General features: G+C 46.4%; 1 protein-coding gene across 3 annotated transcripts in view; it reads right to left on the minus strand.

Moving 5' to 3' along the window:
* Positions 1-23,228, minus strand: part of FARP1 (FERM, ARH/RhoGEF and pleckstrin domain protein 1) — a 230,619-nt gene that overhangs the window by 56,898 nt on the left and 150,493 nt on the right. For all 3 annotated transcript variants that reach the window (XM_054701688.1, XM_054701686.1, XM_054701687.1), the window contains exons 4-6: positions 9,584-9,626; positions 6,833-6,911; positions 332-429 (exon numbers count right to left, since the gene is read on the minus strand). In XM_054701688.1, coding sequence (XP_054557663.1) covers positions 332-429; positions 6,833-6,911; positions 9,584-9,626 — 220 coding nt within the window. The remainder of the gene's footprint in view (positions 1-331; positions 430-6,832; positions 6,912-9,583; positions 9,627-23,228) is intronic.

Raw genomic sequence — 23,228 nt, forward strand, 5'->3', positions numbered from 1 at the left:
AAGACAGTTAAACCCAAGAACAGGGCAGATCAAATTTGATCTACTTGACTGTCGTCCATCCCAGCTCCTCCTTTGAGACAAGCAGGCATCAACAATGTGTACCCGACCTTGGGAGGAGCAGAAGACCAGAGGGCAGAATGCACGGGTTAAAGTTGGGGGTACCCCCACTACAGAAAGCTAAGAGCCCCACTTTCCACCCAGAGGCACCCACACCAATAGTAAGTAACACAAGGACATGATGGTTGTTTTTAGAGGGTGTGACTGATCCCCTTTCAATCCAGTCGTGGTGTTATTTCCAGCATGACGTGTGACGGGAGCCAGGAGGACTTACACTGTACAATGTGCGAGATCAAAAGAGCAGCGCTGGTGTCGTTACACGTCAGCCGGCCCTGAGCCAGGTCCTGCTTCACCTGAAGAGCAAACAGGTACCTGCAACACAAGCGGAGAGGGGCATCAGTGGAGGGCGGGGCGGTCCTGGCAGCCTGTCTGCAGGGAGGAGCTGAGAGCAGACGGGGACCAGAACTCCCATGGCAGGGAGTTCCTGCAGCCACTGACTGAGGTGTTAACACTCACTCCACTGAAAATAAAATGAGACACAAGCCATTGTCTTTTCACACAACAAATAATACGCTTCACTTTATATGCAGATATATCAACCTAAGCACCTAAGACTATAACTTACCCCTACATATTTTTGCAGGATACAGCAAACATTGAAATTAAAAATATTTTCCCCTGGTTTTATTGTATCATGAGGCACTGAAACATCTGAACAAATCAAATTCTGAGCAGTGAGGCAGCTGCTTTCCCCTTCACCTCTCTGGGTTGCCAGAGCAACTTGTCAGGAGATTAAAAAAGAAAGAGAGAGACAACCTTTTGCATCAGTTGAGTCTTTCCAAAGTGGGCACTGGTACAATGCAGGCATCTCCTGTCGGATGCAATTGGTCCAGCATCCAAACATCATGCACAGTCCCTGGGGGGCGGCAGCACACACACCCACTCCCAGCAAGGCTCTGCCAGGTGTCTGGAGCATCTGGAGGCGTGTGAACAGCACCAGGAATTGGAGCGCGGAGCAAAGAGTATGAGCACTGGGCTGGGAGGGGGTCAGCCTAAGTCGTGCCCAGCAAGCCTGAGCATGTGGGTGATGCGCCCCAGGCACGGTCTATGTTCTTTAATTGGAACATCTGGTGGGACCCCAGGATGGGGTCTTCATTGGCCCTGAGCTGGCTCACAATCACGCTGACGATCTGCTGTGGGCTGATGGTCCTGAGCTGTGCTGCTGTGCTGGATTTTCTGGAACAGAAGGCTAGACAACTTCATCGCCTTGACAGCTCCCCCTGGAATTGTTGCTCTGCCCACGTAAGGCGTGATGTTTCAGTGCAAGTCACGTCTAGTTGGGTCTGGTCATTGTTGAATAACTGGTACTGATGCTAAATGAAGCTGGAGCCAGTCTGCTCGCACACTGGCTGGTGTCCATTCTGGAGTGCTGCTTGGCCTCGGTGAGACCTGAGGGACTTCCACAAAGGTGGCAGCTGTGGCGGCAACCAGCACCCATTTAATTTTTTTTAACAGTTTAAATATACTCAAAAATGGCTTTATGGCTCAGACAATAACAGTATTTTATTGTGATAGGAAGAGCTTTGTCAGTGGAATAGGAAAGGCAAAGATACCTTTCGGTGTGTAATATTTACTTAGCCTCTTTCATAAGCCCCAGGCACCAGAGCTGCAAAAACCATTTATTAACAATTTTTCCCCTTCATATTGTAAGAAAAAGGAAACATTTTTGGTGAAAGAAAAAAGGTATTCCTAAATTAGAGAAATAAAGTGAAACAGTGTGATGTTATGACCAATTCAAAAATATCAAAATGAGCACAAATTTTTAGAAAGATATTTACTTGTTTTGTTCAATGCCAAGAGCAGGTCTCAGAAGCAACCTTTAGTGACCTGACTTTTGGCTTTTCCAATTACCGTTGGAGGGACACAGACATAAATCCTTGGAGGAATAGCAGATCTGCATGTGTGGCAGGAAAGGCAAAACACGAACCTACACTATCTGGCTATGCAGAAAGCAAGGCAACTTTCCAGAGTAAATGGGCTGTATTAAAAAAGCAAAAGAAACGTATCAAAAGGGGTATCCACTGGCCAATGTGGTCACTGCTGGGTAGTAACAGGAATGATTAAATTGATTCAAAACACAAGGAATGATGAAAATTCATGAGTCTACAAGCAGTACTCAAAAGAAGAGAAAGCAAGAAGAAGGGAACGCATTACTGCACGAGAATACTAGTCAAGCAATTTCATACTCAAAAACTAGAAACCCAAGTGAAAAATTGGGTACATCACCTGCCACCTGCTGTGCAGCAGGAAGGGCCACATGGCCAGGCAGTCCACGTGGCTGAAGCCAAGGACTATTTTACAGGGATGGGCCAACTCGTGCCAGAGCAGGAATAACAGAATTAGAAAATCCTGACTCCACAGCCTTCAAAGAAATGATTCATTCGACCAAGGTTCTCCCTTGGTGTGAGACCACGGAGAAGCGGGGCATTCGCAGAGACAAAGCAGCAGGGCTCCACTTCACCGTGGAAAGGTCGGAAAGTCACCGCGTGGACTCCATGATGAGCCCCAGCATCATGAATGAAACATTAAGCACTCAACAGGTGAGGGCTCCAGCCAAATACATTTAACTGAAATTCCCCCAGCCTTCAGAACTAACTTCTAGTTTTCATGAAATACAGGACAGAGGAGTAAACGAGAGAGGACAAGGAGGCCATCCCCCAAATCCTGGAGTTAGAATGGGTCTAGTTTCTGCAACAAGGTGGCATCATAAATTAAAAAAATGAGGAACTCTGCTGGATTCAAAGAGCCCACGAGCACAGTAACTAGACACACGACAGGGACCTCCAGGGGGGGGTCTCATTTCAGATGAGCTGGTCTAAATGGCATGTGGGGGACAAATGGAGAAATTGGAGTTTGGCCAGGGAATAAGATGAGATTAAAAGTACATGGAGAGGCCCAGAAAAAAAAGCAGAGGGGAAGTCACACTGATGTGTTAACAATGATGTCATCTCTGGGTAAGAGGAAAACAGTCTATTTTGTGTATGTATTTCATAGCCTGCCCCAAATGTTTTTTTTTTTTTAATTAAAAACAAAAAGGGCTTAATTAAACAAGACCAACCGCAGAGGTTTTCATAAGAATGAAATGAGGTGGCATATGGAAAGCACATAGATTAGAACAAAAATATTCAAGAGTTAGCAGTTTTTTAAATGAAAGTAAAAAAAAAATGCATCCCTTCCAAATGACCTTTCAAGTCATTTAGAAAATGCCATTATTAAGAACTAAAAAACTACAGCAGCAATTCTGTAACCAGCAAACAAACAGAAAAACAAAACCTAAACCCAAAGAAAACCACCCCCAGATCTACCAGCGGAAAATAGTGGACCTTTGTCTAACCCCCAGGGTTAGGACAGCCACAGGCTCCCACCTTATGATGGGGTTAGCTCTTTGAGAAGCAGGAGCATTACTGCTTCTGTTGCAGGAGCATTATGCTCTTCAGTATGTTTCCACGAGCTGGTTCAAGAGCAGGGTGCTGTGTTCACAAAGCAGCCACTAGGGACACACTCGAGACGAGTCTGACAGCCTCTGGGCGGTCCCTGCTGACCTTTCCCGTGGGCTTCAGGAATGTGCTGTTCGAGGAAAAGTGCCACTGACAAGCACTCAGGGGGTGCTGGTGGACGATGGGTGATTTGGAGGTGGGTGTGCACCATGGAGGTGATACCTGATTGGGGTGGGGGTGGGGTCCTCAATGTTACCGCAGTTAAAAAAATAAACTTATAAATTGAAAAATAAATGCCTATTTTATTTCATTAAACACCCTTTTGGTGGGCAATGCACATTATTTACAACTCCTCTTCTAGCCTAAGGAAGCGGTCCCACAAATTCTGAAGGGGGGTGTCCACCTCCAAGAGCAATACCGTTAAGTAGACATTGGACCTGGTTGAAGACAGGGGGCCTAGAGGGAGGGGTGCCTGAACACAGCAGTGCAAGAAAAGTTATTCCGGGCTCTGCCATCAGAAAATGGGTAATTTCTTTCCCAAAGCCCCTCTCCGCAGCTGTTTCCACCCTGCACCTAAAAATCAGTACTTTTCCTTTTCCAGGCCTGGGCTGTGGTGTCAACAGGACAGAGTCCCACCAAAAGTGCAGACCAGTAAAGAGAATGGAATTCAGCGCCTGGTTTGAAGGACAAAGTGCAATTTAATCTTCTATCTGCATGAATAGGAAGCTGAAGCCATTCCTGGAGGCCCAGGATTAGCCACAGAGATGGTCACTCACTCCCTGCTACACGACAGGTCAGAGTTGGCCTCGCTCTAGTCCATGCCACCTCGCCTGAAGAACCACAGACATCTGCCCCGGGCCCGCCTGCCCTCACCATCTGCTGAGAAAACTGCCTGGAACCTCAAGGGCCTCATCATTAAATTTCTGCTTACACAGGAACTTGAGAGCATGGAGTGAACCCTGTGGATCTGGGAGGTCCCCTTCACGGGAAACCTTGTGACAACGTGGAAAGCGACGGGGAGCTTCTGAATTTCCTATCAATTTAATTCACCCTCGAGCCAGAAGAATTCTCCTCTTTGAAAAGATTTTGTAAATGTCAGTGAATACTGGAGCCAGAAAATAAAAACAACAAAAACCCAAGCCTGCTGTGTCCAGCTGAGCTTGTGTAACTTGAGGAAGTCATCAGATTGGATGGGGCGGCTGGCCTGATGCCAGGCCCACTTGGCAGGCAGCTAACAAGTTGTATGGAATTTTATAACCAGGACCAGGACGGGAAAGAACTAGAAACCTCTAGAGACAATGATTCACAAAAACAGAAAAGGTGCAAAACTCAGTTGCAAAGTAAGATGGGGAGAATGAAATGAAGGGGAAAAAAAGATTTATGCTTCCAACTTCCTAAGCAGGAAAGAGGCCCAGGAGGACCAGTCACTGATCTGTGTTTAGATTTATTTCAATACTGTGAGCTGGGAACAATGCATGTTCCAACAGGAGGAAAATCAGCCCCGGAAACTGAGACACAGTGGCCCAACAGCGACAGAGCATAAGCCCTGGGCTCCCCACCTCCTGCAGCTCCTCCTGCACGTGAGGCCTTTCAGCAAACCGCACGGGGCCCCCAGGACACAGCGGCTTCTGCCACTCCTGGCCACCTTCCACTGCTTCACCGATGGGAGGGCTGAAGTGGAGACAGACTATTAGTGGCAACTCATTGAGAAATAACAGGGCCAGGGAAGAGGCTTGGCCTTCCCTTCACCTTGGAATGCGAGTTCATGTCCCCAGTGGCCCAGCGGACTCAGCCAGGTGATGTCTAGGGGCATCTCAAATGCGGGACCCATCCTTGACATTCCACCCCTTCCCAGTCCTCTGCTTCCCGCTACCCCATCCCAGTTCCACTGTCGCATCATCACCCCTCCAGCTGCTCAAGTGAAAAATCTAAGCCTCCCCCTTGGAGTGTTCTCAGGCCCCTAACCCATCACCAAGACAGACCAAGCCCACCTCCAGCACATTCCCAATGCAACCCCTTGGCTCCACTTTCCCTCCTGCCATCTTCTTAGCGTCAGCTGGGTCTGGACGACTATCCTATCTTCTTCACTGGGTTCCCCACGCCCCCACAGGGCACTCGGTCTTCCAACACTACATACCACGGGCCTTGCCCCACTCATTGCACCCGCCTTGCCTGCACTCTTACAGGACTTGCACATGTAAGGGGCTTGCTCCTGCCCTGGAAACAGCATGAACTGGTCCTTCTTCCAGGAAAGCTCTTCCTCAGACAATGACTGACATATCCCAGTCACATCCTCAGAGGGCCCCTCAGCTGGCCAAGGTAAAGCCACCATCCGATCCCCTTCGACCACAGTGCCCCCTTTCAATTATCCAAAAGCTCCAGGCACAATGTGATTTCTTTTATGTCATCTCATCATTTTATCTGTCCCCGAGGGTCTGGGCTTGTCTTCACCACGCTGGGTCCAGGAGCAGGAATAAATGCTGGCACACTGAACAAACACTGTGGGTGGGACGTCTTTACCCATCTGACAGATGACGGTCACGACCCCAGACCCTGGTCTGTAGTGAGAGGCAGGAGAAAGCCATTGGTCATCCTCAGGAGACAGCCTCAGTCTTCAGCAGCTACTGCTTGAATGACACGGGTGGTAAAAACTGGTGGCCAGGCCCAGGGACTCTTGAGAGGCATTAACCTTCACACGTTCTCACAGCATCTGTCTGGCTGTGAGTTGTAAAGGAGCAGTGACGGTGCTGAGGACGGCTGTCACAGCTCCCCGTGGGCATCCAGTGACTCATGTGTCACGATGCTGATCTGGAAAACACCCCGGGAAGCACAGGGCCGCACTGACCCAGGAATGCAGAAAGGTGTGGGGGGCATGAGTCAGGCCAGTCTGACCCGAGGCTCCTGCATCTCCCACTTGGCCACATGTCCAAAAGACAGCCTGACCCGTCTGTGTCCACTACCCACAGGGCAGCAGCCAAGAGAAACTGAGTTGAAATCTTGATTTCACAAAGTGCTTCCCTTCTCAAAACTGTCTGGGGTTGTGCAAGATAGAAGAGGGGAAATCTGACCTTGATGCTTATAAGCCCAGTTCACTTCCTAGCATAGCCTTGAAGAAACCAGGATCCAGGAGACACGTCTGCCATGTCTCTGACCCACACGGGGGCTGGGCTGAGATTCCTGAGCACAGACAAGTGCTGGTCATGGAACCAGTGCGCGCATGCCCAGTCTGCTCCTCTCAGCACCCCACACAGTACACCCCCAGTCTCGCAGCCACTCACCTGGTGAGCTCTTCTTGGAGTTGTGTATGGTCAGGTGGAAAGAACTTCACCACAAACTTAACAACAACATGCTTTGGCCCTGAGGAAGAAAAGAAGCAGTAGAACATTCATGGATTAGCGTTTCTAATACCATTAAAGAAAACAACCTTACAGGGTCTGTTCTACACCAGATAAGGAATCTGATCCCAAGCTGCCAGGAGTACATTTGTTGCTCAGTTACTGATGCACACATACAGTGGGGAGACACGTGTCTGTTTCAGAAATACACCCCAACAAGGGCCTTATATTGAGGTCGTAAATACATTTTCTTGATATTTGTGTCCAGGTTTTTAAAAAGCATAATTGCCTTCGAAATAGATTTAATTGCCTACTTTAGTCCAAATAGTAACTTTAGATGATGTATGAAAGTGATAACTGGAAATGTAACTCTGTTATGTTTGATTAAAAAATACAGCTGTTGATGTTTTCCTCAAATATCCATCTACGTGCCAGGTGCTCTCCTGAGCTCTGGAGAGAAAATATAAACAGATGTGGCCCTGTCACCATCAGTGGAAGTCTTACATGTGTCTTAGGGACCATCGTACAGATGAGTTCAGACACAATCAGGAAGCAGATCTGGGAGGGTATAGGCAGGAACAGACCAAATGAAGTAGTTTTTCTTCAGAATTAAAAAAGAACAAATAGAATAGAAAATAATCATAATGCTCCAAGTCAGAGTTGACTTTTTAGAGCAATCTTACAATAAAGGAGCAGTCCTGCCATTTGGAATGACAACAAGTTTGCATTCTACAAAATGAAAGGTGCTACAATGACACCCATATTCTAGCAGTAGTTGATCTAAGCAGAAAACGTCCTTTGCTCTACCTCTCACTGTCGTATAAAAACAGACGTTGAAGTATAACTTCCAGGATGGCACATTCAAGTGAAGAACCCCAAAATGATACATCTTAAGGTGAAGATATTGACACTGATACAAAAAAAAGGGGGGGGGAGGGAAAAAACTGAAGGCACAGAAATAATTGAAGCCAAGAGAAGTGGAGCTTCTTTTCCATAATCACTAAAAATAACTGAAACCCTTGCATGTCCCTCCTGGGTCACAAAATTAGCAGTAGCAAAATTGGGGAAGATGAGGAGACGTGTTATCTCCTCTCACCAAAACGTTCACAGAGAGGAATTTAGCAAAAATGACTCAAGCCCTGGACAAACCACGGCTCTGAAGAAGGCAGGACTAAGGGCCACGGGACAGCTTTGCCATAGGCCAGGGACAGCAGCACCTGGGGCCGGAAGGGAGAAACATGCAGCACAGATCTGATCCCCACAGATGCTGTCCCTCCCTCGGTCTCTGGTACCCGGCAAGAGGCACCACTGACACTTTCCAGGCATCATTTTTATGTCTGACTTGTCAGGGGGACAAGTCATCGTTTAAACATGAGTCACCTCCACCCATCACCATGGGGACTTCTCTCACCAAAGCACTTTGCTCCACCTGGGCACTGGCCAGCCACCCACCGAAAGTTTTACCAAACAATGGCTATTTCATTTTCAGCATCAATAATTGCTTAATTAATTGATTAATTGATTTTAGATTTATTTGTTTGTTTGTTTGTTTATACAAGAACCAGGGTACAGGCCAGATGCACAGGAGGGTGAGAGGATTCACCAGAGACAGAGTGGGGAACAGAACAGGCAGACTGATGAAATACACTGCTGAGGGGAGCAGTGGGTGAGACAGGAGAGGTCTGCTGTGTCATGTGGGGCCCTCGTGGGCCGGCTGGCCAGCCAGGATCAAACCCACGCTGCACAGGCTGCAGAGAGCTTCACAGCGCTGCGCTCAACCGCCTTCGCCAGCTGGGGAGGCCCGATTGCTTAATTTAAATGGCAGAAGAGTGACACCCACTTCAATCGCTTAAGGGCCTACAGACGCTGAGGCCCGTTTATTACATCTACATAAATTGCCACAAGTGGCCCAGAGGGGTTTCCTAATCAGACATAAAAATGATCCCTGAGGTATCCTTTGCTTCATGTTGAACTAGAGAAACTCTATTTTGCTGCAGTGAGGGGCCATTTGGGATGACTTTGACACCAGAGTTTGACCCTGAACTCGACCTCAGAGCAGAGAAAGGAGAGGGATGGTCCAATGCTGAGGCAGGATGAGAAGGAAGACAAAAAGCAAGCATTCTCTTGACTTTCTAACTCCTCTCCCAGATCCTCCTTAATCTTTTTTCCAACACAGGGTCTAAATGCAAGTCAGAGCCCTTCAGTTCTACATGCTATTCAGAAACACTCAGAAACACACACACACACACAGTCTCTCTCTCTCTCTCTCTCTCTCACGGGAACTGTATTTTTCCAGACCACAATTACATTCTGATTTGCACAGGCTCTGAGGAGGTAGGACAGAAAACCTAATGCCAATTTTTATGAATAAACGTTTCCCCTTCTCCCTTCAAAAGTGACAGCAAGACACATGGGCAGACAAGATGAGCCCAATTATTCTGGGGTTTAATAGCATGCTCTGGTTGTTAATCAAAATGATATTTGATTTCTCCAGCAAGGTTTTGATTACAAATTGTTCTACGTTAAAATTGCAAAAGACAGACTGCAATAGTGTGTGGAATGAGAGGATGATGGAAAGCAATCATCGGGGTTAAAAAAAAGATTCAAAGCCCCATGCTTGATGGCACAGGGCAGGCAAAGCCTTCAAGATGAAAATGTGAGGTTTTCTATTTAAAACACACCATCTATACTTACTTCTAATCTGCTTGACAATAGGTTTTAAGAGATCCAGCCACACCTACAAAGGAAAAAAGAACAAATTAAGACATAAATTCTCAATGAAAGGGAACAAGTTATCTTGAGACTATTTGGAGCTGCTTAAAATCAAAATAGTTTTGAGTATTTGCAGTTGTCTGTTCCTTTTATTCCTCCAGAATGCCAAATCTTACGTCATCTACCACTTTTATAAAACACATCTGAATTTACTAACAGTATCTCTGAACTTCAAAATTAAAATCTTTGAGAAGGAAATGGTTAATTCAGTTAATTATTTTTCTACATTCACTTTATCATTGTTATCTGCTCAGCAAATATTAATGAATAACTGTTCATCGGACTATGAACCGAGTGAAGTATACACGCTCCATCTTGAAACAGCACCCTTAGGTGCATGTATTTACAGACCAGCACCTCTGTGAGGGAGAGGGAAAGGGAGTGAATATTGACAGAATACCACCATCAACTCTACCCTCTGAAAACAAGGCCAGAAGGATTCCTGTTTCCTGGGAGAAAAACTGGGGCATAAGTTTAGTAACTTGACCCAGGTCCCTCAGCTCAAGGGTGCAAGAGTTAGAGCTGAAATCAGATTGTCCAAAGTCAAGTCCAGACTCTTCATCCACATGCACTTCAGCATGTAAATTCAGTAGAAAATTTTCAGGGGGTGGAGGGGAGCGGAGGAAGGAACCAGCCACCCTTATTAATAAAGCACAAGTTAACATATCAACCCATTTCACAACATGCTTTTCTTCAACCTCCCCTTGAACTTGTAATCATTTAGAGAGGATTCTACTCAAGCTCATAGTTGCAGGTTTCATAGCTGTAACCAAGGTTGATGTGCTTAATATAAACAGGGTTTTATAGATAAAAAGCCAAGAATGAGGGTTTTATAGGTATACATTAAAAAGAAAAACACACCTACAGAAAACTCTGCAAAGACCAGGTAATTGATGATGAAATAAATCCATGACTAACTGGTAAGTGTTCAAAATCAGTAGTAATTTACACAACATGTACAGATTTCAATTATCAAATATTATCATCCACTAAATTTGCTTCTAGGTAAGACTGTAGGCCAGTACATGTGTGTCTGTACAAGCCAGCAAGGGTGCAGGGAAGCTGGCTCTGTCTTACTCCAGCGGTGGACGGATGAACTGGTACAGCATTTCTGGACAGTAACCAGGGAATAATTAAAACCCAAAAAGTATGTGTACTCTCGCATTCAGCAATTCAACTTTGGTAGACTCTGCATTTAAGCACACAAAAATTAATGTACAAGCAGTGTTGATTGTGGTATTTTCTTTAACAATAGTAACAAATTTTAAATAACCTACTTAAAATAAACAAGTAATAGTCTTCCGTACATCTGTATGACATTATCAGGCATGCATTAAAAATTACATTTTTTTATAGATTTATTTTATTTATGCATACAAGAACTGGAGTGTAGGCCAGATGGCCGGGGTGGTGGGCTGAGAGGATTCACTAGAGACAAAGTGGGGATCAGAACAAGCAGAGCTACTGAAACACACTGCTGAGAGGAGCAGTGGGCGAGACAAGAGAGGTCTGCTGCGCCATGTGGGTCACCTCCCTGGCTGGGGACCAAACTTATGCTTCAGTGGCTGGTGATAGCTTGACAGCAGTGAGACTTAACCCCTGCGCCACCAGGGAGGCCCTAAAAATGGCATTTTTGATGAATATTTAAGAATGAGGTAAAAAGTGCTTGTGAAGTGAGATGATTTATTCTTCTGCCTTTCTGCATTATTTGAATTATTTGTGAGCACCTGTCTCATAAAGAAAAAACTAAATGTTTTAAACTCCTACTTATTCAAGTTAATCTTCCCCATCAACTTTTCAAATAAACAAGATTTCATAATGACATTCTCATTTCTATATTCCCCACGCCCCTCATGCTCTCTTGTTAGAGAGAATAAACAATGGCACTCAATGACCCAGGGTTATCTCCACTGCCATATTCATAAGCCCCAATTTTGAGATGAGAGTATAATCATGCAAAGTCTCAATCATCATTTGCGAAATATATTATTTCCCTTCTAAGAATCCTAAGAGATGGATAAGGAGGCAAAGTACCTCCATTTGATAAAGAAAACTGAGATTCAGAAAATAGGTTCCCAAAGATGGAACTCAAATCCTGTTCTTCAAACTCATCTGATCATTCACAAAAAATGACTGTGTTCCTAGGCTGAGCTCTGGAAGCATAATGAGAAAACTTATCACGGTCCCTGTTTCATGGAGTTTCAAGTCTAACAAGGAGGACAGAGAAGAATCAAAAGCCTCCTCACAAAAGTAGAGAAGTACCTGAGACAAGTCCCAGCAGACTCAGTGTCTGCAACAAAAAGGTTTGGCCAAATCACGGGAGGAATGGCAGCAGGGGGAAGCTTCCCTGAAGGGACACTGTGCGGAAGTGTGAAAGCAGGAGGAGTAAGAAGGACACGTGAGGACAGGCATGAAAACCACTTGTCTAGATACCTAAGGTGAAAGGAAACCAACATGGCGGCAGAGCAAGGAATCAGGAAGGGGCCAGGCCCCACCAAGGCCTTCTTAAGAAACTGTCTTTACCCTAGAAGCAAAGTAAGGGTTTTAAGTGTGGGACTAATTAACACTAAGATTCCCACATCGAAACAACTAGCCTGGCAGGGTGAGAATAGAGGCAAGGGCCAGAGCAAGACAGGTCGATCTATTACAATTGTCCAGGTAACAGAGGGTGGCATTTTGGACCAGAGGGCAGACATACAGTTGCAGACGGACTGGATATGGCATGTGTGGGAGGAGGTAATGACCAGAACCACATGAAACTTTCTGCCATGGGCATCTGGGCGATGTAGGTGCATTCTCAGAGACAGGAAGCACTGGAAGAGGGCCAGCATGGAGGGAGTCTGGACAACTTGGTTTTATGAGGTGCTCTTGGATTTTATAAGGAAGAAAACATATGACAGCAGTAGGACACTCCTGGCCAGGGCTCACAGGAGAAGCCTGGGCAGAACTGCCCTGACTCCACAGAGGAAGACAGATGCAGAGTGCAGAGGGCAAAATGCATCAGCACTGAAGACAACACCACCATGGAACAGCCCGATGGACAGAAGGAGAGTAAGGAGCGAGTTACGTCACAGGAGACTGTTTTCAGAAGGAAGAATACCCAGAACTGTTGAAAGCTCAGATAAGATGGGAATTAGAGTACCTACTGGTCAGTTGGCTCAGTGATGGGTCTGAAGTGATGGGCGGTGAAGAGGTAAGAAGGATGAATGGCATTTTTGAGAATCTTGTCTCTGCAGTGGAGGCCAGAGAGTGGAGCTGAAGATGTGAAGAATCGAGGAAGGGTACTGTCTACGTGACTGTCTGTAGCAGGAACACCTGGGTGTGTTTCGAAAGGGGAGGGGTCAAGAATGAGAGTAAGAGGGCTAACTGGTGTCTAAAGGGACCGAGATGATGGAGAAGAGAACCTCAAACAGGGCGCTGGCTTGACATGGAAAGACACGCTCATCGCCGGCGAGAGGAGCAGCTCTGAGAGATGAAGTGCCTTTCTGATCTCTGTGAGGAAGGTAAGAAAAATTCCTCTTCCATGCCTCCTGATCCCTCTGTAAAATCTAGAGAATTGAGGCTAATGGAGAAGATCAGAGACACTTGTGTGATGTGGGACCGCGAGTTAACTGGAAAGTTCTAGTGGGGTTCCCAGGGCTGCAAAGCACCCACTCACAAGCCTGCCATCCCGGCACCTTCAGCCTGCAAGGCTGCCTCCGCGGAACCATGACTGAGATCCTTCCCCACTGCCAACTCTGCCACGGAATCTGCCTAAACTGCAGCAAACCACTCAGGACGAAACAACGAAGCTCTGGCAATGCAGCTGCCAATTTTATCAACTGTTTTAAAACATCTCTCTTCTGTTTTTGGCATTTCTGTGGAAAGCATCAAATATAAGCATCAATCTGAGCCAACACAGCATGTGGTTTTAGAACATGGCGGTCTGGGACCATCAGATGGCCTGAATCCCTCACCCATTCAGCACAGCCTGCAGCTGCGATGCAACCGGCTGGGGTGAGAACCTGGGACCGCCGAGGACCTATCCATTTACCAGTCAGGCTGTGATTTACAGGCGAGAGGAAAGGTCTTCCACGCGCAAGATTTAAAGCACTGTAAATGAATGTGCTAGAAGGAACAAGAAGAAAGATAGGGCTGCTGCTTGCAGAGTGAAAGGACCATTGATATATAGAGAGGGCTGCAGGGAAGGAACTTCTGAACCAGACTTGGTCACCCCAGACAAATCACATCCTCGTTTAACCCAAGCAGAACAGAACAAGTTCCAGATGCGTTAAAAGGCAGCAATGGCTCCATAATCCTTCTTTTCCTACAGACAGAGCTCTGGAAGGCCACAACTGAAATACTCTATCTCTAAGCCCGCCTCACCCTTCGACCACACGCAACACCATTCTCACTAAAACCACACTTGGTCCCCAGGGCAAACCTCCACCTCCACATGGCCTCACTTAAACTGAACGGACTTGGAGAAACGGACTCTCCAGTCAGGAGAACTCAAGGAGCTTCCCTGCCGAGGTCAGAAGGCCTCTAGTGAGAGTTTCCAACGGTTGCCACAAAAAAGGACCACAGACTGGGTGTGTGAACAGACATTTATTTCTGCCCGGTCCTGGAGGCTCGCGGAGTCACAGGCCTGGCTTATCCTGAGACCTCCCACAACCCTTCTCGTTGTGTCCTCACGTGGTGCTCTCTGTTCACACAGGCCCCTGGTGTCTCACGGGCATCTCCAAATTTCCCCTTCATAAAATGAAGCTGGTCAGACTGGATTAGGGGCCATTCTTAATAGGCTCATCTTTACTTAATCACCTCTTCAACGGCCCTGTCTTTGAATAAAGTGACACGTGAGGCGCTGGGCTTGAGGGCTTCACATGGCACCAATCTTCCACAAACTGGCTCTGGCACAGCGCTCCAGCCCCATCTTCCCTCCCTCACCTACATTTCAGTTGGCTCCCCATTCTCCCTCCAACCCCTGCTATGTCCCATTTTGGAGTATGACATCCACACAGAAATCCCTGAAGAGAGAGGGAATGCCTACCTGCCCAGGCATCAAAGGCAAAGCAAGAGGAGTCTCTTCCCAAGTCATTCTTTTCTTCCTTAAGCATCTTTATCCCTAACATTTTGCTGTGTGGCATTTTAGGTGGATTTTGTAGGCGACTGACATATTTGAAGTATTTTGGAAAGGGTCTTATTAAAAGAGTCAGTCACTTGACATCAGTGGGCAGAAAAGGGACTACTTATTGAGCACCTACTATGTCCCAGGCATTGGATAGGTGCTTTATACATCTCCTTTAATATTCATAACAATGTGGTCATTTTTAACACAAAGAAGCCAACTTTTAAAGTTACGGAAGCTGCCCAAGGTCACACACCTCGGGACTCAAAGCCCAATAGATCTGACTCCATTACTGTGCTTTTTCCCTGCAACATACTAGACTTTTCTAATGGACTCAACACAAGGTCACTTTCCTCTTCTTGTTTAAAAATCAAAACTGCATACAACAAAAATATGTCATCAACTGTACTATATATAGGAACCAAATATGTTACAGAAAATTCCCCAATATTTAGAATTCACTGGGGACAAATTAGCCTTTCGGCAGGCTGATTCCTAGAGGAAATTACTTTGAATTTTTGTTTGTAGTAATTTGTTCCAATGTAAATTTTCAGGTTGAAATTAATTATCTTATTAACTTCATGTCTGGTTAGATTGAAAAGATCCATTAAGTGTGCTTCATTTTATAAACCTAGTAATTTTTTAGAGAAATGTGATTCTGGTTAAAATAGAGTAACAGGAACTGAATTTATTCACATGCAACAACGCCCCCAGAAGGGAAATATTATATAACCCGGGCCACTAAATGATGAGAAACAAGGACCCCTGAGACAAGACAGTATATCCTGCTCCCTGTGACTTCCCCTTGAGGGACGGTCCAGACTGTAGTATGGGAAGAAGAACACAGGCAGAGCCTGGGAAAAGAAGGGGTTGGAGTGCAGAGGACGGAGGCATGAGCGCTTGTTAGGAGAGCACAGGACTCATCAGCTTTCCAGAAAGAGCATGGAGGAGAGTGGTGAGGGCTACTCTTGGTAAGAGGAATATTGAACAATGAGTGCGTATGAGGAAGTACCCAAGATGGAGGGAAAAGAACCCCACAAAAGGATTAGAGGTCTTTCAGACAGGGCAAGGATTGCTCACTGTTCTCACTAGCCAGGCTGAAAGACTTCCGGATTCAAGAGCAGTGAGCACAGCATTGAAGAGTCACCCTTGGCAGTAGGGGGTAATTAACCCCAGAAGGTACACCACACCAGTTCACCCAATGCCTTAAAAGTCAGATCTGCAAGGACTAAACTGTTTTCCAAATGACTTAATTGCATCCAAGAACACTCAATAAAAGTGACAGGTATAGAAAATGACCCAACATTCAACAAGGTAATAGTCACAATGCAAAGATCACCAGGCAAGCATGACTCATCATTAGATAAAAAGGGAACCCATCTCGGACCTAGGACTGACACAGGTATTAGAGAGTTGCAGAGAAGGACGTGAAGACATGGAGCTTAACTGTATTCAACTGTGTTCAAAAGGTCAAGATGTAGAAGATATAAAGAATACCCAAATTACGCTTCTAGAGATGACAACTGTATTGCGTGAGCTTTAAAAAACACACACAGACATGACGGATGAGATTATCAGTGGGTTAGTCATTGCAGAAGAAATACTATGAAGCTGAAGACCTAACAATAGAACCATCCACGCGAAGTGCAGAGAAAAGTCACCAAGACATTAACAGACCGTCAGAGAACTGCAGAATAACTTCAGATAGTCTGATATTCATGTAATTGGAATCCCACAGGAGGGCAGATGGCAGGGAAAGGGAAAAGAATGGGGGGAAAGTATTGAGGAAATTTGGGGAAAATATGGTGCTAAAATTTCCTCAAATTTGATGAGAATGATAAGCCTACAGATTCATGAACCCCAATATAAGAACTGTGATAAAAACATCAAGGAAGCTCATTGTCATCAAACTGCCCAACAATATTGATAAAGAGAAACATCTTAAAATCAGCCAGGAAAAGACATTATGTACAAAAGAACAAAGATAAAGGAAGACTTTTCAACGTGCTCAAAGAAAACAAACTCATTTTAGAATTTTATGCCCAGCGACAGTGTTTCTCTGCACAAGGAGAGCTCAGCCTCCCCTCTGGCACCTGCCCATGGAAACAACCACTGTTGGCTCAAACCTGTACTGATCTCTGTGTGTGACCTCACCTCTGCTGGCTTCCCAAGCGTCCACACTGCCCGTGGTTCTGCAATACCCTTCATCCGTCCTCCCCAGCATCTTTTACAAAGAGCCCCTCTTCACTTCACAAGTCCTTAGAACCCAAGGAAGAGGTGAGATCAGCAGAGATGAGCAGAGATGAAGGCGACCCCTAATGCCAGTGGGGCCAGTGAACCAGACAGGTATGTCACCCCAGGTAGCCATCATTTCTGTGACCTCATGTGCCAGATATCAGGCCCACGGCCAGGGAGTAAATGTGTCCCTCCACCTTCAAAATTCATGTCAAAGCTCTCCCCCCATGATGTGGCTGTATGTGGAGATAGGGTCTTCAAAAGGTAATGAAGGCTTGAGGAAGTCAGAGAGGTGGGACCCTGATCTTAGAGGGCTGTGGTCTTATTAAAAAAAAAAATGGAAAGATGGCTCTCCCTTGATCCCCCACACCCTGTTCCCCCACCCCCTTATCATCATGTGAGGACTCAGGGAAAAGGAGGTCTCTACAAGCCAGAAAGAATCTGGTCTCTACAAGCCACCAGAACCTGACCATGCAAGTCCCTGATCTTGGACTTCCAGCCTCCAATACAGTGAGGAAGTAAGTGTCTGCTGTTCAGGCTGCCTTGCTGATGGTATTTTGTTATGGCCACCCTAGCTACGACACCTATCAATGGCAAGGCTTTTTTCTTGTCATGGACAAGAATATAGAATGATCAAACCAAGCCTATCTTTTCCCTAAACTTTACAGTATTTTATTTATTTATAAGAAACCAGAATTGTTTTATTGGGTCACTGAGCAAGGCAGCTTTAATAGATCAGTGACAGGCCTCATTGCTTTCCAAGCAATTGTGCAGAAATGAAATAAAACAGGTGTCCTGCTGGACTCATTCCTGTGAAGTATCTGAATTAATCCTCACGATTACCATGTAAAATAGTTTTGTATTCATCCCATGTTTTCGGATAAAGTATAAAATCAAAGACAGCCAGAATCTATCAGCTGCTAAATGACAAAGCAAATGTTTAAAAGGAGATTTATAGGCCGTAATGCAGCATTTTCCTCAACAGGGCAAGGAGATACATCTCACTCATAGCGTTTCAAGATGGGGCAGAACGAGGAACAAGCTGAGCTGTGGAGACAGCCAGCCTATGTGTAAATTCTGTAACAGTTACAAACCTGGTGTCACAGATCACTGTCAAACACCAGGCAAATTCTCTATCTGATTTTGCTCACCGTAAGACATGGATGATAAAACACCCACCGGGGAAAATTACTAGAAAGCACAGATCGGCAAATTAAGGGCCTGTGTTTAAAATAAAATAACATGAGAGGCTTGCTGCCTTTTGGGGGCTGAGTAGTATTCCATTGAGTAGTGGCCATACTACACTTTGTTTCTCCATTCAGCTGTTGATGACATTTAAGTTGCTTCTACCCTTGGCAGTTGTGAATAATACTCTATGAATAGTGGGTGTGTCCTCGCTGCTTTTCAATGCTCCTCCAGCCCCAAAGCAAAGACTGGCTTTTGTACCTGTAAGTGATTGGGGAAAAAAAAAAACAAAACCTAGCTCTGTATTTCATGACAAGCAAAAGCCCGATGAAGTTCAAATATCTGTGCCCACAAAGTTTTATTAAAACGCAACCATGCTCACTTGTGTAAGACATGCACGGTCTGTGGCTGCTTTGGAGTGATGGTGGCAAAGCTGGGTGCTGCCATGGAGATGACAGTCCCTGCAAAGCCTAACATATTGATATTTACTACCTGTTTACCTTGTTTTTTGTTCTTTTCAGAAAAAGTTTGTGAACTCCTGATGTGAAGGGCAAATGAAATGCATTGAATTTAGGGCAGAGATAGTGGTCCTGAACAGAAGCTCTGGAGTTCACCCCCGCTGGTTCCTCAGTGTCTTTCTGGCCTCTTCTCAGCCTTCAGACTGCAGGTACCAATTAGCTGGTATATTAGGTACAAAGTCTTGATGCCTGAGATCAAACGTGTTTCGGCCATGGAAAGTGCCAACCATAAGAAAACCTGATTGAAAGACTTCTCTGCTCCTGAAGGGCTGTCCCCTGGGGACAGCTGTCTGGATGCAGGGATGACAGTCAGCCAAAGTGGCCTGTGCACAGCAATCAACCTCCTAATTGACAAGCCACCAGACACATCTAGCCAAGAGGAGAGCATGATGGATCACTAATGATCACTAGTTTGTGTCTGCTCTGGGGAAACTTGTCTTATACCAAGAATCCATTCATTCTCCCCATAAGCTTTCTAAAGTCCTTCTATGAAGGATACTCTGATGGCAGTTTCCAGGACAGGAATGGTTAGGAGAGGTGGGAAGGCTGGGCTGGAATTGGAGCTACCTGAATTCACCACCCAGAGACAGGGGTGCACAGCCTTGCATTCCAAGGACTTTGGGGACAGCTAGATGCCCATGAGTCATGAATAAATGGGCTACCCCAGTGTGACGGCCCCTTGTTTGGGCATCTTGAGACCCAGGGTCCTCCTAGTTTAACAGACAAGTGAGTAGCCTTCCAAAGAAGACTGGCAAAGGTAATGTAGGGGCACTGAAAAACAGCAAGGACACACCCACTATTCATAGAGCACTATTCACAACCACCAAGGGTGGAAGCAACTTAAATGGCATCAACAGCTGAATGGAAAGGCAAACTGTAGTATGTCCACTACTCGGTGGAATACTACTCAGCCCCCAAAAGGCAGCAAGCCTCTCATGTTATCACGTGATGTCCTTGAGGACATGATGAGTGACATGAGGGAGTAAGAGAGAGAGCAAGAACTGTATGATCCCACTCAAATGGGGCACTTGGGGTCAAGGGTAGAAAGTCAGATGGTGGGTGCCAGGGCCGGGAAGAGCAGGAACAGTGAACTGCAGTTTAATGGCACAGAGTTTCCATTTTGCAAAATGGAAGTTCCAGAGACTTGCGACATTGTAATCAGAGTTAACCCTGCTGTCTGAGCCACTCCAGAATGGTGAAGGGAGCAAATGTGACGGTCTGTGCTTTTGACCACAGTAAAAAAACGATGGCAGTGACGATCTCAGCTTCCATGACTAGTACTTTCTGAGCACTTGGATAGGCCCCAGACACTGGACTACATGTTGTATATATCGTCCTGTTTGATCTTTTCAAGACCCCATGAGGTGGGCACTATCACCCTATTTTTCCCAGGAGCAAAGTGAGGCTCAGAAGGCCAGCCACCTGCCCAGTCCTCCTGCTGTTAAGAAGGAGAGGGGTATTTTGGTACCAGCCTCTGAGCTTGTTCATCTGCTCTACAATATAACACCTGGCTAGACATCAGCATTTCTATAGAATCAGGGAAAGAGACAAAAACACAGGGCACAAAGCTTAGATTTATAAGCAGCCTGTCTGGGCGCATCTGAGGATACAGCCCAAGTTGTCCCACAAAGACTTGTCCTTGATGTTCCCTATGTAGGTCCTGTGACCCACCTTGGAGCCTGCGTGCTTCTACATTGCATTTTGGGGGGCAACTTTTATGGAATACACAAATGTGCACATGAGAGTACAGCTCACTGAATTTTTACAAACTGACTACACCCATGGAACCAGCACTGAGATCAAGGAACAAACGTGGCCAAACCCAGTAAGTTCTCCTGCACCCTCTTGGTGGCTTCCCCACGCCCTCTATCATCACAGACCAATTCCATCCAAACAATTTACTTTTTAAGGTCTAGGAACTCAGGTCTCAGGTGGGGACTCTGACTGACAGAGAGAGATGGTCGGAGTAGAAGGGGACCAAGAGCACAGTGGTGTTTAGACAGATCTGAACTGGAATCCTGGCTCTGTGACTTCCGAGCTGAGGAACTAGGTAAACATGGCCACCTCTTTAAGGCAGAGCTTTATCAGACAAAGGAAAGAGAAAAGGCCTTTCTGGAAAGAATACTGGGAGGAAGCCGGATGCTGGGCTGGAGCTGAGTCACACATTACTCTCTGGAGCAGGTGTTAGTTCGCTTCCGTTCGTCTGCTCTGCATTTCAGGGCAGATTGAAGAGCTGCAGCAGAGACTTCACCTGCAAAGCTGGACTCAGCATTTCCTACAGGCCCCTCACTGAGAAGTTTGCTGATGCTGGCTCTCAAAAGTGGGTCATGTTCACTGCTGTGTCACAGAGCCTAGAACATTCTGGCACCTGGGAAACACTCACATGGTGACTTTCACTGGGATAAGGCATAACAAATAAACCCAAATCCTTTATCATAGATGGCTTTTCCGTACTTTGCCTTTGAACGTATTCCCAAACAATATAAGGAAGTTGTAAAATCATGAAAGATCAAGGCCTATAAAAACTAAAAGAAGTCAGACCTTGAATGACCGAGGAAGACTAAGAGGCTCCTAAAATTTAAGCAGAGGAGGAATGCTCGTTGTTAATCCAAAGACATTGAACTTGGGTCAACAGAATATGCTGAGAATCTGGCTGTGCTGTCAGCAGCTGGTAGAGCTGGACAGAGCTGGACAGGGAGCGCTTCTCAGAGCGCTTCTCAATGGTCTGGTGGCTGCTAGTTTACACTTTAGGAAGCCAAACTCCAACGACCGGAAGAGGGAAAGGGGCCTGGAAAAGTCCTCACGACCTTGCAGTAGTTCAGGCAGGGTGGTTAGAAACCAGAGACAGCATCTCCCAGTGTTAGGAGAATCACTATTTTAACATAATACACAGAGGGAGACAAGATCCAGGGCTTGTGGGCCGTGTTCTGTGTTGCGTCTGACTAAGCTGCTCACTTCTAATGAGTGGGAGTCACTACCTGTTATTTCTGTCACTTTTAGCAAGTGTCTTCCATAGTATGAAGTGTCACCTGACCCAGTGCAGGCTCACAGTCGCTGTGGGATGCATTTGTGAATGTGGAATTAGGTAAGTGTGTGGTCGTCTGCCATGTCAGCACCATGATTGGGAGGTGGGTGCTGAGACTTAACACCAGCAAAGAACATGGCCCAGGGGGCTTGGAGGCAGGAATGAGTCAAGGACATCATCTGCACCCATTTGCAGGTGTGTGACAGATTCGCATGGACCGCCTCTCCCACAGTCTGCCCCTCCTGGTTCTGTTGTGGGTATGCACCTCTCTACCTGCCCCACATTTGCAGGTGCTTCTTCTCTGTCCACCCCTTCAATGCTGTCTTCCCCTGGCTGCCTCTCATCCAGGCTCAGCGTGCCCACTGCTGTTTAGTTGATGATTCTTGAATCCGAACTTCACTTCTGATCTCCTTGCTACCTTCTGGAAATGCATCTAAGGGTGCTGCCCAAGGGCGTCCTGACCAGGATGTCCACTGCTGCCCAAGTCCTCATATCTGGGATGGACTCACCAGCACCACATCCTCTGGAGAGGGCCTTGGCCTCTCCAGTGACTGGAACCGGTGTCTCCTGGGTGGAGAAGCCAGAAAGCCAAGCTGCTCTGAACCTGCCCCACTCACCAGCCCCTCACTCATATTCCCGGCTACCCCCGAACTTCAGCGTTCGTCCACCTTCTCCTAGCACCCCTCAACTCACCCCAATTCCAGCAGCATCGTTCTTGCTGGGGCTGCAAATCTCTGGTGACTTCCCCGACTCTAGTCTCATCCTGTCCCTGACAGGTCACTGTTTCCTTTCTAAGCCATAAATGAGCTCCTCTAAATCCCCTTTAAAATGTATCCATAGTCCCCAAACGGGGGGGGGGGTATGAACTGAACTGAGAGGGGCTGTGAATGCCGAATGCACAGCAGAGTCTGAGACCTCATGTGAAAAGAATGAAAAATACCCTAGTCCTAGCCGTTGAGATGGCTACATGTCAAAGTGATGTTTTGGGGTATTTCAGATTAAATAAAATTTATTTCTAAATGAATGTCACTTTTAAAATCACCTTGTGACATAACTCCTAGGAGTCTGAACTGACACACGCGCTCCTGTTCTATTCAGATGGGAAGCCCATGGTGTAGCAAGTGCTGCGAGACCTGGCTCCCTGCTCACCTCCCGACTTTCCGTCTCTCACCTGTGTCACCACTGCCCTCCGGGTCTCTCCACTCCAGCCTGACTTGCAGATATATGAATACTCCACATTCTAATCTCTGTATGTGGGGTGTCCCCTCACTCTAGAACATTCTTACTATTCAGTCACCTCCTTCTGCAATTTGGGGGATCCTAAATGTGGTTTTTGTCTCCACTGCCTGATGCCTGCGGGCTCTGCAGACTATATTACACGCCTTGCCTGGCTGCTGACTGGAGACCTGACGCCCCACCTGGGTCAAACATTCTCTGTATCTTACTGTTTTTGGATTCTCAGTGCAGGGGCTCATAAAGCCAAAGTCCAGGGTGTAC

The sequence above is a fragment of the Talpa occidentalis genome, unplaced genomic scaffold (genome assembly GCF_014898055.3).
Source record: "Talpa occidentalis isolate TD23 unplaced genomic scaffold, MPIMG_talOcc4v2.1 talOcc4.5, whole genome shotgun sequence".
In the NCBI taxonomy this organism is placed as follows: domain Eukaryota; kingdom Metazoa; phylum Chordata; class Mammalia; order Eulipotyphla; family Talpidae; genus Talpa; species Talpa occidentalis.